The 17,691-nt window shown below is 36.8% G+C and overlaps 1 protein-coding gene across 1 annotated transcript in view; it reads right to left on the bottom strand.

Moving 5' to 3' along the window:
- LRP2 (LDL receptor related protein 2) overlaps positions 1 to 17,691 on the bottom strand; it is a 110,705-nt gene that overhangs the window by 12,760 nt on the left and 80,254 nt on the right. Inside the window, exons 53-67 of the mRNA XM_074548547.1 lie at positions 16,487 to 16,710; positions 15,901 to 16,078; positions 14,775 to 14,971; positions 12,964 to 13,209; positions 12,163 to 12,291; positions 11,886 to 12,005; positions 11,228 to 11,344; positions 10,841 to 10,957; positions 9,910 to 10,047; positions 9,068 to 9,190; positions 8,052 to 8,180; positions 5,792 to 5,923; positions 4,323 to 4,454; positions 2,526 to 2,669; positions 1,623 to 1,788 (exon numbers count right to left, since the gene is read on the bottom strand). Of these exons, the coding sequence (XP_074404648.1) occupies positions 1,623 to 1,788; positions 2,526 to 2,669; positions 4,323 to 4,454; positions 5,792 to 5,923; positions 8,052 to 8,180; positions 9,068 to 9,190; positions 9,910 to 10,047; positions 10,841 to 10,957; positions 11,228 to 11,344; positions 11,886 to 12,005; positions 12,163 to 12,291; positions 12,964 to 13,209; positions 14,775 to 14,971; positions 15,901 to 16,078; positions 16,487 to 16,710 (2,292 nt within the window). The remainder of the gene's footprint in view (positions 1 to 1,622; positions 1,789 to 2,525; positions 2,670 to 4,322; positions 4,455 to 5,791; positions 5,924 to 8,051; positions 8,181 to 9,067; positions 9,191 to 9,909; positions 10,048 to 10,840; positions 10,958 to 11,227; positions 11,345 to 11,885; positions 12,006 to 12,162; positions 12,292 to 12,963; positions 13,210 to 14,774; positions 14,972 to 15,900; positions 16,079 to 16,486; positions 16,711 to 17,691) is intronic.

The raw sequence follows: 17,691 nt of genomic DNA, 5'->3' as shown, positions 1-17,691 counted from the left end.
AAAACATTCCAAAAGTAAATAGTTTACACTTGGAAGAGGAATAAAAAAAGACACACTCTATCAAACTTGAAGAAAATTAATATAATGAACCTGTAATGATTACAGAACTTGTATAAAATAAACAGATCCTAAATATAGGCAAGTTTAGCAAATGTGTGTGATCTGTTGGCTCACTTGTCTTCTTCCTGTGAAAAAGTTTCTGCAGCTACTTCTGATTCCTGTCAAATAATCTTCATTGAAGAACTACTGAAAACTTTCATTGTTACTTTTAAGCAGCAGAAGTGGCTAATAAGCATCTTTAAAGACTCTGTTTTTCAGTAGATTATGAGGTTCATTACAAGTAAAAAATTCATTTACCATGTAATTTATGCAGCAGCTCTGGAGATATCCAGCTTATTAGTTCACAGCTCCTCTCTAGACTGTTGTCTTCTGACAGAGATACTAATGAATAAATTGTTCCCATATCAGATGAAAATGCTTTTAGTCCTAATAAACAGGGTGCTCAGTCTACTCTTCCCTGAATTTTGTTTATCTTTATCATCATGCCTTTATAATTTTTTTGACCTTAGATAGAAAACAGACTCATTATTATGCACTCACTCATATGGTGCCTTCTGCTTGAATAAATTATCTCCTAGCTGACCTGGGAATGTGAAAAAATACTGTAATTTCTATTTGGCAGATGAGCAGTGAGACTAAGTGTCTCAAACCATGTGTAGCATTTTATATAATGTGCAGATAATGAAACGTAGTTTTTTAAAGTACATTTCAACATTGTTCTGAAATCAGCGCAACACTATGTTTGAAGTGCTGAAGTTGCTCACCAAGGTGAAGCTGAAGCCTCACCAGGATGCTTGTGATATGTATCCTGGATGCACCAGGTTCCTCTCAACATTAATGCCACATGAGCTACAGCTATACCTGTCCACCATGTCCTTTAACAGCTGTATCGCAAGATGAAAGGACACCGTAAACTGTAAATCAAACTTCCAAGAGTCAGGCCCAACTTTGTCCCAGCTCTTCTCCAAGGTAATAAACATAAGGAGTGATCTCATGATTTCTATGATTAAGTTTAAAAGATTACCATGTTTTAGGCTAAAAAAACCCACAGTCAGTAGAGAGAGAAAGACCTCTGAAACACAATTACAAAAACCTAACCGTTTTCTGAGAAAACACATCTATTCATCAAACTTAAGAGCTCCTTCTGTTTTAGGATTGCTCATACAGCACAGGGTTGGTAAGGAATGAGCAAAGATAAAAGATAAAATTCTATTGTGGGCTGGGGAGCTTTCTTCCAAAAGCAAGGAAAGCTTGTTCCCTGGAGTGTACCTAAGCCACTGAAGAAGAATCCATCTGATATGGAGGTTTGTGTATTATCACTTTACTGATGCACAACTGATCTGCCAGCTGCACAGAACATGTGATGCAGTCAGCCACATGAACACCTATTAACCTGCTGTCTGGGCAAGGACACCTTACTACATTGTTCTGACCTGCCTTCAGACTAGACACATTCAGAGACAATTCATAAGGAATAAAAAAGTGGATTTTGCACAGCCTGATCAGCTTCACAAACTGACACATTGAAGGTAAAGCATTTTTCAGCTTTTCAGTGTACTTACCTTCCAACCCAGTCAACAGCTAACCCATCAGGATTAACTATGTATTTGAGATTCAAGTCAACTTCCTTTGTTGGATTGTTCCTACTGCTGTCAAACGTGGGGAGATAAGCACGTTTGATGGCTCCAAACTCAGAACCTTGTCCCAGAATGCTGAAGTACACAATACCTTAAAAAAAAAGAGAAATTTCTAGTTAATTACATATTTTTCAAAAACTCTAATTTTTCTGAGGCTCTTATGTGAAGTTACCAGCCCTATTTATTCATGAGTAAGCTTGTGTTAGTGTGTAAATTCTAAAGTCATCCATCATATGCAAGATACATATCCAAAGTCGTCTTGAGCTAGATTATCAAGAAATATATATTACATTTTTCAAGAGCAGAGGATCTTAGCTCTTTACACATGATTTTGAGAGTAATTTAGACTCTCATAAGCCTAAGGAGCAAGTGTGGCCCAGGACAGTGGCCCTGTGGAAAGAGCAAAGAAAGGGAACTCAAGGAATAAGCAAAAAAATAAGTTAATACAGGGATCTATTGGCCATTTCTGCTTAGTATAAGTCCTTGCAAGGTTTGGGAACTTTGGGCCAGGTTTGGGAACTGCAGAGGCAAAAGGAAGGGGTTAATAACAATCTTCTATTGCAGCATAATTCTAAAGAGCCACAATTCTACAGCTAAACTCACATTAAAATGAAAGGAAAACCAGATCAAAATCCAGCTAAGCTAAATTAAAGCATTAAAAGAAACCACATGATGCTGGAGAATGAGCAGAAGGGAGGGGCTCATTCAATGGAGACCTGGCCAGTTGATCTAATCTGATTTTGCTTTCCAGTGTAAATTAAAAACCCATGCTGCAGAAATGCATCTTTTTAAACCAACCCTTGCATGATTGAGTATTAGCATACTCACTCAGGCCTATCCCTTCAGGGTCCCAGTCATAATCCAGGGCTTGGATGCGCTCCTGGTTATCGATATAGTCGGAGTACTGCTCTGATGAGATGTTGTACCTTCGAATGCGCACATTATCTGGCAGCAGTAACAATGGAGGATTACCTGGGAAACAATCATGAATTTACTTACATGTATTTCTCATTTTAGAAAAAACAGATGAAAGTCATTTCTAATTAAAACTAAATGGGATTTTCACAAGTTGCATCTGTACAAGAAATAGAGGGAATCTAGGGCCTCTTCTAAAGCTTCAGAGATATCCAAACTTCACAGGTTTCCAAAATTCATAAAAATTGAAATGCTTAGCACTGAGGGTAGTATTATCCCTTTCACCATAGACCTTGCAAAGACATAATTCCTTAAAAATTCTTAAAAATTATATTGCTGGCATATCATCACATCTCAAAACCAAAATGCCACTACACACTACGTGGTTCCACTTCCCCCTCAAAGTACAGCAAAAAATTTTGAAAATACAAATAAATTGCCAGTCCCTTAAGCCATGACATGTCCAACTTCTACCTTAAAGTTTGTGAATTCTAATGGCTCCATATTCAGATGAATGTTTTCCTGGACACAGTTTAATTCTGGGTTAGCCTGATAACATCCCATAATACCCTCATTTATGAGGGCTGTGAGATTGTATGACAAAGCAGGGCAGAGTTCTATTCTACAGAAATAGAACTTAGGCACAACAAATTTCACTGTTACCAGCTACAATCATATTATCTTTTATCACCTAGCCTTCAATACTTTGTGTGTCTAGATGCTTCCTGAACAAAGCCTGTGAAGAAGGGTGTCAAAGAACTGATTTCTGACATAGGCACAAACAGGCAGCCAGGCAGAAACTGAAGTGTAAATGTCCTTTGCATTTCCAGTACAATAACACTCAGCAGTAAATATTTGTTGAACTAGGCCCCTGGATGGGTAACCTGGAGACTCCATTTTCTTGTAGCATTTTTCATATTAGAAATAATTTTTAGATTTCAAAGCCTCCAGTAGCATGCCAGTTTGCTCACAGGCATTCTGTTCTGAAGATTTTACCATTTGACTAGGCACAGCATATGTCTATGACTTAGCTCTTAAAGCTGTTAAAGGGTAACTACTTTTCTAGAAACAGTAGTGCTTTTGGTTTTTAGATAATGCTGCATGATTGTCACATTTTTTTCCTTTCTTCACCTCTTTATTTTTATTATTACTGATATATTACTATTATTTTCTGACTCAACTCTGCCTATTCAAGCACTGCCACACATGGTAGTCACTGCACTGTGGTATGATAAAAAGCCAATGACTGATTTGAAACACTGGCCAAAGTCCTTCTGTTTGTGTGCATCAGTCCATGAACAATGAATGGCAACCTGTCATCAAACTGCCTTTGATTTATACCAGTTTAATGCAACTTTTTTCTGATGCATTATTTTGTTGAAAAAATCTAAACTTCAGGAATAGGCAACATTAATTTCCTTCTGATGACAACCACAGGACCACAGGTTTTTGTTTGCAGAAAATTTCAGGAGAAATGAAGGCAGGCATACAAATCAAAGCATCATTTCTAATGTTTACAACTGGAAGCAGAGATGAGCACTTTCATTCCTAATTATGGAATAGGTGGAATACACAGATAGTATTATCTTACAGAATGAGGTTTGGCTTTCATTATCCTCTTCTTATAAAACAGAGGATTACATTCATTAAGTTGCTATATAGCACCTGCTCTTTAGAGGTGGCAGTCAATCTTGCTATCAGTTAACATACCATCAGCTGCACACTGCTTCCCTTGTTGATCACCCACGGACCTGAAGCCATCTGCACAGAAACATTCATAGCTTCCTTTGGAATTCTTGCAGTCCTGGGTGCATGTTCCAAAGATCTCACACTCATTGATATCTAGACACAAGAAGAGAAAAGATTCCTAAAACTTGATTTTTTTCTTGTTTAGTCTCTGGGAGTCTCAGGGGTGACCTCATTGCTCTCTACAATTCCCTGAAGGCAGGCTGTAAGTGAGGTGGGGGCTGGACTCTTTTATGCTGCCTGCAGTGAAAGGAGCTGATAAAATGGCCTTAAGATGAGACAGGGGAAATTCAGATTAGATATTAGTAAAAAACTTTCACTCTAAGGGTGGTCAAGCATCAGAGTAGGCTGCCCAGGGAGGTGGTGGAGTCACCATCCATGGAGGTGTTTCAGATGCATCTTCATCTGGTGCTGGGTGATGGTTTAGTGATTTAGGGGTTACAGTGGTGGTGCTGGGTTGACAGTAGGACTGGATATTCTTAAATGCCTCTTCCAACCTTGATGATTCTATGCTGGTCATCTTTACTCCATGAAGTGGTAGGTTTATGCCTTCTCCACATACTCTAAAATATCAGTGATCTAATAAGTGATCCTTAAAATCAGCATCTATTATCAGACAGAACTCCTCATCACTCATCTGCTGTTTACCATGTCTTAACTACAGATTGCCAACAGTTACTACAATCCTGCTTAACATGTTTATTTTCAGAGATGCATTTTGATCATGTATTTTTGTATTATATCAATAAGGCAAGACAAAAGATGAGGTATGACTGAAATGAGATGCAAGAGCAAAGCTTTCTTGAAATGCTGAAGACAAGACACATAGTCCTCAGAAACTATATCAGCAGGCAGGAAAGGGAGGGGTGGCCTTGGATCATTTTAATAAAACCACACAAATTTTCCACAGGAGCTGGGAGAAACAAGCAGAAAGGTTCCCATGAAAACATGCTGAAACACCAACTGGGAAGGTACTATATCACATGACCACAAACCATGGCCTTTGAGTAGACTCCTCACCACATTTTATCTGCATAAAATCCAGGGCAAAAATATGACACAACACACCTTTACTGTAGGTCTGGTCAAGAACAGAACAGAAAGAGAGCATAACCTGCAGTAAGTTTGTTTTCAATAACGAAAAAAAACCCAATCACATTTCTATCCCTCAGATTGCAAAAATATGACAAAACCTATGTGCTGTAAAACAAAAACATAGATACAGCCAACAAAAGCTTAAAAGAAGTCTTAACTGTGGAGCCAATTTTTTGCTGAATGAAGCATATACATGTTAGAAAATATGAACATTTTAGGAAGCATCTGATAAATGCATAAAAATCCTGTTAGAATGTGAAAATGAGTGGTCACATTAGAGTGATGAAGTGACAGGTGAACACTTATCAGCAAGCAGACATTTATAAGATTAAAAATACCTTCACAGGAGTTGCGATTATTTTCACTGGCCTTGTACCCTGGCCTACAGGAACAGATAAAGCCTCCTTCATTCAGATTGGTACAGTTATGTTCACAGATATTTTCTGCACAAGTTCGCTCTGTTCCAGGATCTGAAAGGAAAAAAAAATTTATACAATTATAACAAAAAAATGAAGTGATAAGGGGAAGGCATAATAATTTTCATCATTATTACAATTAAAAATAGTTTTCAGATAGATTAAACTAGTTTCCTTTTTTTTTTTTTTTAATTAAAATTAGAAGACAACGGTAACCACTGGTTAAGAAAGTTGTCAGCTAGTGAAGAGGGTCAGGAAAAGATCCATGATCATTAAAGTGCACCTTACTTAACAGAAATCACATTCTAAATTACCACCAATCTGCAGCAACTGCAGAATTTAAGAGATTTGAATCTAATGCCTAACTTTGCCAACAGGGCTCATTCTTATCCAGGGCTTTCTTATCAGCTGAACAAGGCATACTCTCAATTGATATCAAGTATAACACAGGCCCTACATTATTAACATCTGGAAACTGGAGAGAAGATGGCATGTAGTTCATGCCAAACCTAATCTAAAGCCTACTGCAGACAGTACATGTCATTGCACAGAATGCACTGCCCTTTAAAACATTCCTATAATGGAAAAGCCAAGTCAGGGATAATAGTCTGTAACAGGTAATGAAAATTACACATGTCTTAAAGTACATATAGAAATCTATTGGTTTATATATACTGTATATATGCATAAAATACTTGAGTAAAAACACCAATCTGTTATATAAGCAGAAAAGATAAATAGTATGCTTATTGGAAGATCATGAGGAAAAGATACAGATGTATAGCAAAAACTTCACATTAAGCTGATTATGTTCTTTTTACATACACATTCCAGTGCTGATTAAATTAAGTTTAAACAACTAATTTCATACACATGTAGAAGCATAAATTCATTGTACACATACACACACAAATATTCCATTTTCATTATAGCAGGTATTTGATGTTGGAAAGGCTCCAAATGTCACCATCTGATCTGTATTCACATTTATTCCCAAAGAGCTGAATGCAGACATCAGGTGGTGTCTGTTCACACTGCTTCATTGCCTTTTTATACTTCTATATTTTCATCAAGTCATTGCATTGGGCTGTATTACCTAAAGACCATTGGGATGGTAATTGAAACAGAGAAATTGGCTGCTCCAAAATGGACGACACTATAGGCTTCCAAGTTATTTGTGTTTTGGAAATCTGCTAGATTGCAAACCACCCATGTAGCATTTGGCACACATTCACTTGATGCCATCACAGCCTGACAAATTGAAATTACAAGTGTATGCTCATATTACCACTCTGCAGCTGTCTATATATTGACATAAAAATTTCGGGTTTTGTTTTGGTTTTTTCTGAGGAATACCTCAGAAAAAGGTTTGGTTATTTCATGGAATACCTCTCATGTCAAAGTTCAAGTCAGAGCTTTTACATTTAAATGGATGCTAGTAAATATATAATAAATGGTTCATAAAAGCTATACAGAGGATCTGAGAGGGCCAACAGGCAAAGGACTAGTGGTCCTTAAAGCATTCTGTGGTGATGTCTGTAAAAAGGAAAATAGAAGCATCTCAATGTACTTTTTTTAAACAGGGCTGGAGGAACCATGTATCAGTTCAGAGTCTGCCTACTAATAACTCCATAGGTTAGTCTATTGCAATTATGGTTGAAATAGGTGGATGTTCTTGCTTCTGTAACACAACATATTTCAAAACAAGATCAAAACCAATATCAATTTTTTTTTTTTGGATGCATAAATACTCTAAGTCTAAACAAGACTGTGTTCAGAGCACTGAATTTCAGGGAACGATGAAATCATTCAAGCTGGAAAAGATCTTTAAGGTCATCAGGTTGTATTACAAACCAAACACTGGCAAGACCCACTAAACCATGTCTCTAAGTAGCACATCTATATGTTTTTGGAAGTTACACGCAAAAGAAATGAAAAAAGAAGAGAATTAAAACAAAATAAACTAAAGTAATGAAAGAATGAAAACAGTAAATATTGTCCTCGCTAACTGAATAATCCTAGAATGGGCTCATTAAAAAACAATAAGGAAATTCACAGAGGCTACTTAAAAAACAATACTTCTTAGTATGGTATTAAAGAAAAAACCTTCATTGCTTTCAGTTTCAGAAATATCTATTTCAACAGCATTGTAATTTTGTATTTTATTGATATTATTACTTACTGCAGCCTATTTCATCAAAGTGGTCTCCACAGTCATCATAATTGTCACAGACATAATGTAGGGGAATGCAATTTCCATTACTGCACTTGAATTCTTCACCTTTACAAGGTCTTGGTGTTGGCTCTCTACCTACAATCAGGAAGAGAAATATTCCTCTGTCACAGTTTAAACTATGAAGTACCAACAGACAGCCCTATTCTCCAATGCAAATGGGGAAGCTGATGCCATCTGGTAAAACAGTGGCAAGACGCCTTTGGAAGTCTGCATGAAGTTAAAACCATAGCCAAGATGTAACATCCTGATTTCTAGTCACATATCCATGAATTGAAAGAAGTCTGCTGTTTTATAAAAAAGACAGAAGGAAAATTCTTTGTGTTAACATTTGACCAAACTTTCCTCTTAATAGTACAACCTTATTAAGATCCTTTAATGATATACTTCATACACCTACGGCAGACTTCAAGAAATTATAGATATTAGTAAACTATTAACATTTAGAATATGTACAATAAAGCCAGCAAATAATATCATTAAGCAACTAAAAATATTATTACACTTGAAAATGTACAGCAGTCAGCGAGAACTACATAAGATTTCTGAGGGCAAAAACCTACTGAATATTAACAGAACCACAACTTCAGGAAGTATTAAAATAAACAAATGGTAAAAGTCCCAGCTAGCCATCCCATCCCAATTTTACCATACAGCCAAACTCTTTCCTCTTCCTCCTTTTTATGTAGAGCTCATAGTAAGATGAGCAAATATGTAACTGGTGCTTATAATAAAATCCAGTATTGTTTGAAAATCACGCTCTTTACTTTTCAGACAAATGCTTGCCCATTTTTGCTACTTGTACAGAGAGCTATAAATACATAGTACCAATAACCACAGTTAAAATTATTTCATAGTGAGCTTTTGTTTTCATTATCTGAGGTTAACTTTGACATTCCTTTGGTATTATTAAATATGAAGCACATCAAAATTACTGAATTTGACGTTCAGTTTTGTAAACATACAGTGTTCCTCCTTCTCGTCACTCCCATCTCTACAGTCGTCCTCCTGGTTGCACAGCTCGTGACTGTAAATACAGCGATTGTTGTCACACCGGAAACGGAACGGAGATTCACAGGCAACATCCACTAAAAGCACAGAGGTCAATCAGGCACATTTTGATACTTCAGGCCACTGGGTCACAAATTATTCATATCACTTTTCTCTTGGAACATCTATATGTTCTGTATATTTCAAAAGGTGAGGAGGCATTCAGACAAAAAAATATTTTCTGCGTATTTTGGTGATTGTATGTTAGGACATTACACTTTTTTTTATCAGAACACGTTTGGCCAAAGACAAATTCTCTAATTACATATAACACTGAGTTTTCTAGGTTTGTTTATGAAGAAAATTGACTGGAAATCCAACATGTTATTTAAGTGCATTACTGACAAAACCAGTTTAAGTAGCACCTCCAAGACCTCATTATTAGACCTCAAGTCAGGACTTCTTAGCCATATTTACAAAGATATAGTGGCAACACTAATAGCTTTGAAAGTTCAGCACTTGTGACAATATACATTATCTGAATTTATCTTTTATTTCAAACTGATGTTCTTATTTTTGATAACCAACTTGAAAAATGTGAAATAGTGAAACATGAATAGTGAAGCTTATCTCTGAAATGCTTCTCCTCACTTTCATAACCACATATACAAACATACTGCCACAGAATGAAGTGAACTTGCATGTAGAGCAAAATTCTTAGCACTCATCCCAAAGAATTACAATTTATTTTCTAATTGATCTATCATATTTAGAGATTAGGCATATTGTTCATTTTAATATCATTTCTTTCTCTTACAGCAAAGATGAAGTTCTTCATCAGAGTCATCTCCACAATCATTATCCCCATCACATTTCCAGTATGGCTGAATACAGACATGATTTTTGCATTCAAACATCATGGGTGGGCAGTATGTACCATTAGGATACCGTGTTGCTGAAAATCAAAGAAAATTATTACATTTTCATTTACAATAAAAATGTTATGTTTTTTATGAAAAATAGTCAGTCCAACCCCATATTGTTTTTAAAAACACTTAAATCCATAATAGGAGATACTATATGAGGAGCTTCTCCCAAGTACTGAAGCCTAAGATCATGGGAACAGGTAAGTCAAAACCAGCACATCAGTATCACCCAAAAAGCCGATGTCAGTCAATGCAGATAGAGCACAGAGGGAATATTTTCATTCCAACTATGAACAATACTTTCTGGGTAAACAGCTGCAGCTGTAGATCCAGGCAAGCTACAGACATTTTTTTCACAACAGATCAATACACCAAAGGAAAACAGAAATTATAAAAAAGTTTATTATTTCCTTGGGTTCACTGACACTTTAGGACACTTTACACTACTTTGAGTATTATAGAAAACAATCTCATTAGAAACCTTGTTAGAATTTGGTACAATTGAAACAGTTTGGCTCCTGCAGCGCTCAAGGGATAGTGAAAAATTTTAATTCAATCACATGTGTATCTTCTCCTGGACTTGGTAAACACATTCATTTCCTACCATTAAGAATGTGTTTACAATCAGTGTAAGAGACGGCGACCCATTATTATGTTAAAATGCTGATTCAAAATATTATGCTTATCCTGAATTTTTACTAAAATCACTGAGCACTGCAGAATTCTATATCTCTAAGGAGTCATTTCACTTAAAATAGGGAAAAGTGCAAATATTCCTGGAAGTGAGCACAATGAGCACCAATTGCAAAGCTTATAACTCACGACATGTTGCTTCATCAGAGAAATCAAGGCAGTCTGCATTTCCATCACATCTGAAGCGCTCTGCAACACAGTGTCCACTCTCACACTGGAAATAACCTGGGTGGCAGGTTCTCAGCTCTGAAAAGATTAAGAAGTAACTGTTGAAAGATCTTCTTGTTCAAAGACAGAAAAACTTTTTATATTTTGAAAACAATCTTCTAAAAATGCTGGAAAACCTCAGACTACAAAAACTGTGGTATTCTCTATTTTTGGTGGAGTGACTAACATGACAGGGTGAACTTTAGTTCTTTAAAGATGCTTCCCATAAAAGATCATTTTGCAGAATAATTTATCACATTAGAAACAAGAGTGTGAACATGTAAAAGGCAGCATTCAGAAAATACACACCACAGTCACGTTCATCTGAATTGTCCTCACAGTCGTCATCGTGGTCGCAGATCCACCGGGAAGGAATGCAGCGCAGGTTGTCACAACGGTACTCACTTTCTGTGCACTCACGAGGACCTTCATTTAAAATCAATGTACACATAGGAAAAGTTTACCAGATGTAGAGTTAAACATCCACACCTACCTCATTGAACCAGACAAAAGTAATGTGGGCAGAGGTAAAATCTTAAAAATTCAATTATGTTAAAACAACATTACCCCCAATTACTCCTTAAATATGGTAATGTCCCTCTTGACACAGAAAAAAGGAAAATCACTGCAGACTTTGTTTCAAAACAGAATTATACAGAAACTTTTAATTTAAATATGAGAGAAAAGATCCATTATTATTGTTTAAGAAACTATACATTTGCACACAGGATAAAATTCAAATGTCACTTCTCAGTGGAAAACAGGAATTTGTGTTATTGTGATGATTGGATGGATTAGTGGTTTTATGCATCCTTTATATCAGTGTGGTATTTCAGCAAATAAAAGAGATGCCACCATATAAAACAAAGAAGGGTTGCACTTGAGAGCTGCCTTGTTCTCATAAAAAATAGAAGGATATTTAAGTCAAAAGTGGAACTGTATAATTATGAAGAAAACAACAACTCACTGCAGTTATGCTCATCAGAGTTATCTCCACAGTCATCATCTCCATCACACTTCCAGCGCAGCGGGATACATCGATGATTGTCACAACGGAAATCTCCAGAAGGATTGCAAGTCATCTCCTCTGAAGTGTAGACAGTTTGACAACAAAACAGCACACATTAGCATAGTCTATGCCCAGATACATTATTACTGAGGGCTTTCAGAAAATCTGAGTGTTTGCAAATTGGAGCAATATTCCAGGCACAAAGTTACATTGAAATGACCTTCTCCAAACTCACCACAGCCTTGTTCATCGCTGTTGTCTCTACAGTCATCATTCCCATTGCACACTGCCCACAATGGTACGCAACGGTAGTTGGTTCTACAGCTGAACTGTGTGTGATTGTCACATCGATAAGCAGGTCCCACTGAAAGAGGCAGTAGTTAAAATTAATTGTGTTACTGAGCCATTAACCACCCTCCTTGCTTTTCTGCCTCTCCTAACCTTTTATGATTTACAGTCAATTATTTTGACTAAAAAGAGCTATCTGATAATTTTTGTGTTGTAAAAGAGAAAGCATTAAATGAATCTGATTTTACTATCATTTCCAATCTATGCTGCTTGTATTCTGCATATGCTACAAACCCATCACAGGATCAAATCACACTCAACTCACTGTGTTTTTCCCTAAACTATTCAGAGCTGGTGAAACTGGCAATAGCCCCAAATGTGGAAGCCAGGGGAGGCAGCTTGTCCTCAGACGGCAAAAACTTCATCACAAGTTCTTGAAGATGCCCATTAGTTCAGAGAGACATGCTAGAGCACATAGAAAAATCCCAGCATCAAGAAAGTGTGAGATGCTGCCAGTTTCTGATAATCTAGCCAGCATATATAGGCTTCCTCTCCTTCAAGAATAAGTAAATAGTAAATTATCACATAGTCTCTATGTTTTCTAACACTCCTTACTACACAAATGCAATTAGCTTGCAGAAAATACTCCTTTCCAACTAACTTTCAATCTCAGGAAAATTAAATTACGTGGTTCACTCTGCTCTTAGTGCACTTCAATGTAGGCATTTTACTACAGCTGTGTGCTTACTGCATTCGTGGAATGGCTCATCAGAGTTGTCACCACAATCATCATCCACATCACACTTCCAGGACTGTGGGATACAGCGGCCATTGTCACATTTAAATTGGCCTGGGGGACAGGTTCTACTGGCACAGTGAGCACTGTCTTCATCTGAGTTGTCACCACAGTCATCCTCTCTATCACACTGCCAGGCTTCTGGGATACATCGTTTGTTGGCACACTGCCACTGATGAGTTTCACACTGGTGATTGGCTGAAAGAATACAGATCAGCTGTTAGGATACTGAAACTCAGAGAAATCATCTGCTGCTGTTATTTCAAGTGAGCCCTTACGTTTACATCAACAGTTAAAACAAAGCCACAAAGAAATTTAAAATGTAACATATCCTCACCCAGTTAAAGCAGTTGAGGTGCACATTTCTAACATCACATGTCACATTTTCCCCAGGTATCTTCAGACAAGCTCACTAAGGCTCTACAGTTTTCTAGGAGCAAAATATATACTACCTTCTCCTAAAGCAGAGGGAAGTAAACCCAGCATTCAACATGATTGAGGCAGGGTCTCCCACTCACTTCACAGAGGAGCTAAGTGGCATTTTGGCTCTGGCCATGCTATCAGCTTAGGTGTGTATTGCCTGATGAACCTGTTTCTCTACGAATGATCATGACAGAAAACATAGGAGAAGACCATCTAATATCAGCTGCACAACCTAGAAAAATATAGCCTCTATTCCCAAAGGGCAAAGCACTGAAAGGTGGTATCAGCAGTGCTGGCAAACTGGAGTACCTCTGGAAACAGAAGTCAAAACTTGTCTCTACCTCCAGAATTTCTTGCCATGCTCCACTCTACTACTTTCTTTTACATACACTGCCAAACTGTTCCAGAGAAAACAGTGTATTATAATTTCCATTAATGTTCTAGACCGAGGATTCTGTTACCATGCACGTGATAACAAGTAAAAGGAATTACATAGATCTAAACTGATTTTTATTGTACCCAGTATGTTATGCTGTACCCAGCATTACACAGCTGCCATGCTTCTACTTTTAAATTCCCCTGTGTCACACTTAAAATCTTAGCTATTTGAAACTCAGTTAAAATTGACATTTCATTTAATTCTGTCGTTGTTAGAACCCCGTTGGAATGGAAGGCAATGACACAATCAGTTATATAACCACACTTCTCTCCCCTTTGCTTTATATTACTTGCTTGTAGCTGCCAGAACTACATTATTTGCAAAAAGAGAAGGAGGGATATGCTTTTTAAATTAGACATAAGTATGTGGAATAGCATACGTTTTTAAGGAGATAACATTATTCCACAAGCATAATTATGCTACATTTCTATAAGACTGCCATCACAAACTGCTCTCCAAAACAAATCTTCCCACATGAACTGGATTCTGGGCAATGCAGAGGATGTAATAATTTTGTCCCATCACACGAACTACAACAGAGTTAAAAGTAGACTGACCTGGGCATTAGGAAGCCCTAGACTCTTCATAATCACCATGGCTTTACCCAGCGCAAAACAAAGTGAGTCCTGTTTCTAATATTTGATATCTCAAATAGTAATTTACCTCAGTGCAAATATGTCTTGGAGGTATAGAAACTGTTTATGTTTGATATAGTACATTTTTGCTGTCCTTTACCCTGCTTGCACAGAGGTGAAATGCTCCAGCAGGTGCAAGACTACAGACGACTACATCTATCTATCTCATCTTTCTATCTTTGAAAAAGCTGTAGTGATTATGAAATTTATATGTGATTACATGCTTTATACTGGCAAAACAGCTTAATTTATGTGCTGGAACATACCACAAAGTACAGGATCTTCGTCCGATCTGTCATGGCAGTCCGGCTGGGCATTGCATAAGAAATGTGAGCTTGTGCAGTTGCCATCATTGCACTGGAACTGCCCCACAGGACAGTAGCGATGCGGGCAGGTTGGGGGCTCGTCTGAGCCATCTCGACAGTCCCTCTGCCCGTCACACTTCCACCAGATGGGAATACACCTACAAAGGGAAAACAGTGTGTTCTCTGCTGAGGATATAGCTTTACAGATGTACAACCATCCTTTTACAGCACAAAAGACAGTCTTGTCTTAGTGATATTTCTTGAAACATCCAAAACATCTTGAATTTTATGCCTTCTATTTCATATATCAAATGCTAATAAAATATGCCAGAATACTGTCACCAGAAACAGATGATAAACAGATGATATTGGTAGACTTCCAGAAGGAAGTTCACAGAAAACAATAAAGAATTAATTTTTATGTTTATTTGTGGTAATCCTCTCTAATATTTTTTAGATCAATCATTTAATGAGGTAATATTTCAATAATGCACCCAAACTTTAGCACAAAAAATTTCACTAGAGATTATCATTGTAACACTGCTTCAAAAGGCAACCCAATAAGCACATCTTCCTCACAGGCTCCAGGGTGATACATCAGTACAAGAGCTCTTATATCATCATTCCTCTCCCTCCACTGCTGTCTCAGTAAAAGGGGTTAGAAATGTGCTCTCATGTCAGCTAAATGGCTTTCCTGGGACACTGGCAGACAGTATATTTTTGGCAGAAACAGAAACATTGTAAAATATGTTTAAAAAAGATATAAAATAAAATTCTAGGTTTGAGAATTCAACAAGAAATGGTTTCTGGAGGTACATGCTTCTAACAACCCAAACTTTGCTACATCTGCAATGCCTATAACAGTAAGAAAAGTTAAGAAGTACTACTTAAGGAACCAGCCTAGAAGTACTTTTCCAAAATGAAAGCCTGCCTTCCCGTCTTTTCCTAGTTTTCTCTCTGCAAGCATGTCACAAATTCATAATGAGAACAGAAGGAAGCCCTAATTTCCTGCCCTTTTGAACAGACTGAACTGTAAAACATAGCCTTAAAAGCACATGGAAAAAACGATGGTGAGCTGCAGACTTACCTCTCAGTGTCTGCACAGAGAAACTGGGTGCTAGAGCACATTGGAAGGCAGTGGGCTGTATTGCCAAACTGTATGACCATGAAGTTATCAGGACATTCACAGGAAAACCCCTGACCACCAGCTTTTATTAGGCAAAGATGGGAACAACCACCATTATTGGTGCCACAAGGATTATTAACTGGTAAAATAGAAAAGTAGTATTACCATACGTCATAAATTCCAAAACACAAATGTTTCAATCTATGATAGATTCCTCTAATACTGTTTTGAAACCTTAAATGTAAGAGGTTGAAAACCAAAACCTAGATAAGTAGACATTTCATGAGACAAATATGTGTCATTTCATGTACACAAAATCTATGCTATCCAGCAATGATGTTTTAGAAACTAATTTAAAATTATGCATTAGCAGTTATTGCTTTTCAAAGAAAAGGCAATTTATAAATGTAAACTAGATGCCTACATTTACTCTGTGTCTATTATTTCACTCAGCAAAGGCAAAAGCTGAGCACACTCAGGGTCCTTTACAACTAGTCCCCAAATAACAGCTGGCCCTCTAAACACAAATGTAATTCTCTTTTCTCACCAAATGGTTGTCTGTATGGATGGTAAACATGGATGTCAAATGGTCTGTGTGTGGTATTCACAAGAACAGTCCTTTCTGATCCATCATATTTATTTCCTTTTTCAACTGTCCTTGTGTTCCAGTCAGTCCAATATATTGTGTCTTCAAAAATTGTTATTGCAAATGGATGAGGTAGAGTCCCATCGTACACCGTGTGACGATGATGTCCATCCAGGTCAGAGTACCTCCACAAAGAAAAATTTGTGCAAAACATTTAGATAAATGCTAAAACTTCTTTCCATCTTTTCTCTTCACACATTATGTATGCTTATGGTCCTTCATTACTGGCTACCAGAAACATGAAATGTAGAATTGCAGCTTCTTTATGCCCTAAAGACAGATGACCATCCTTAGCAAATTCTTTTTAGTATATGGAGGAAAGTAAAACAGGCTATTTCAGGGAAATAAATGGAATAGAGTAACATCCACTGAAATGTAGAGTCCTCCTGAAGCACATTAGCTAGAACAATGAAATTTTGCACATTTATTGCCTTAACAGCGAGTTATTTTTGTCACAAAAGAGACTAGCTTGCCTAGATGATTCAGACTGCTAATAATGAAACACTGAAAACAATAATAGACTTCCTATATTCCTAAATTTTACGTGTCTTTCTGATTTAGAGCTTCCTTTGCTGAGATATCTTTGACAAGATTTTACATTTTTCTATACCTTCCTCATATCTGGGGAAATTATGAAATACAAGAGAGGAGAGAGAGAAAGAGAAACACACATATAATTAACTCACATTTTTAAAAGGACATCTCTAATACTTTATCATAGAAAAGGCTGCCAGAAGAATTAATAGAGAAGAATAGAAGTAAGTGCAAATATAAATCTAAATGTGCAGGTAAATATGAATACAAATATGAACACTAACATAAATAGAAGTTATCAGTTTCAAAATATTTCAGTATTATGAGTTTCAAAATTTAATTAGTCAGATAACTATTACTTATTTTTACTGCTATTTAGGTGGGAATTTTCTAGTACTAGAAGCAATGTATAGATTTTTCTTGATTGACAAAAGAATCCCACTTGCCAACAGGAAATATCACACTTATGGGCATGCAGACATCTTCTAAAAGTTTGTATACAACTTATTAGCACATAACTAGTTTAGTTACAGCTCAATTCTCATCTATAACCAAAAACAAGAGAATCAAAA

The sequence above is a fragment of the Zonotrichia albicollis genome, chromosome 10 (genome assembly GCF_047830755.1).
Source record: "Zonotrichia albicollis isolate bZonAlb1 chromosome 10, bZonAlb1.hap1, whole genome shotgun sequence".
Taxonomy (NCBI): Eukaryota; Metazoa; Chordata; class Aves; order Passeriformes; family Passerellidae; genus Zonotrichia; species Zonotrichia albicollis.
The sequence above is the reverse complement of the archived record's forward strand: the minus strand, read 5'-3'. Positions and strand labels throughout refer to the sequence as shown.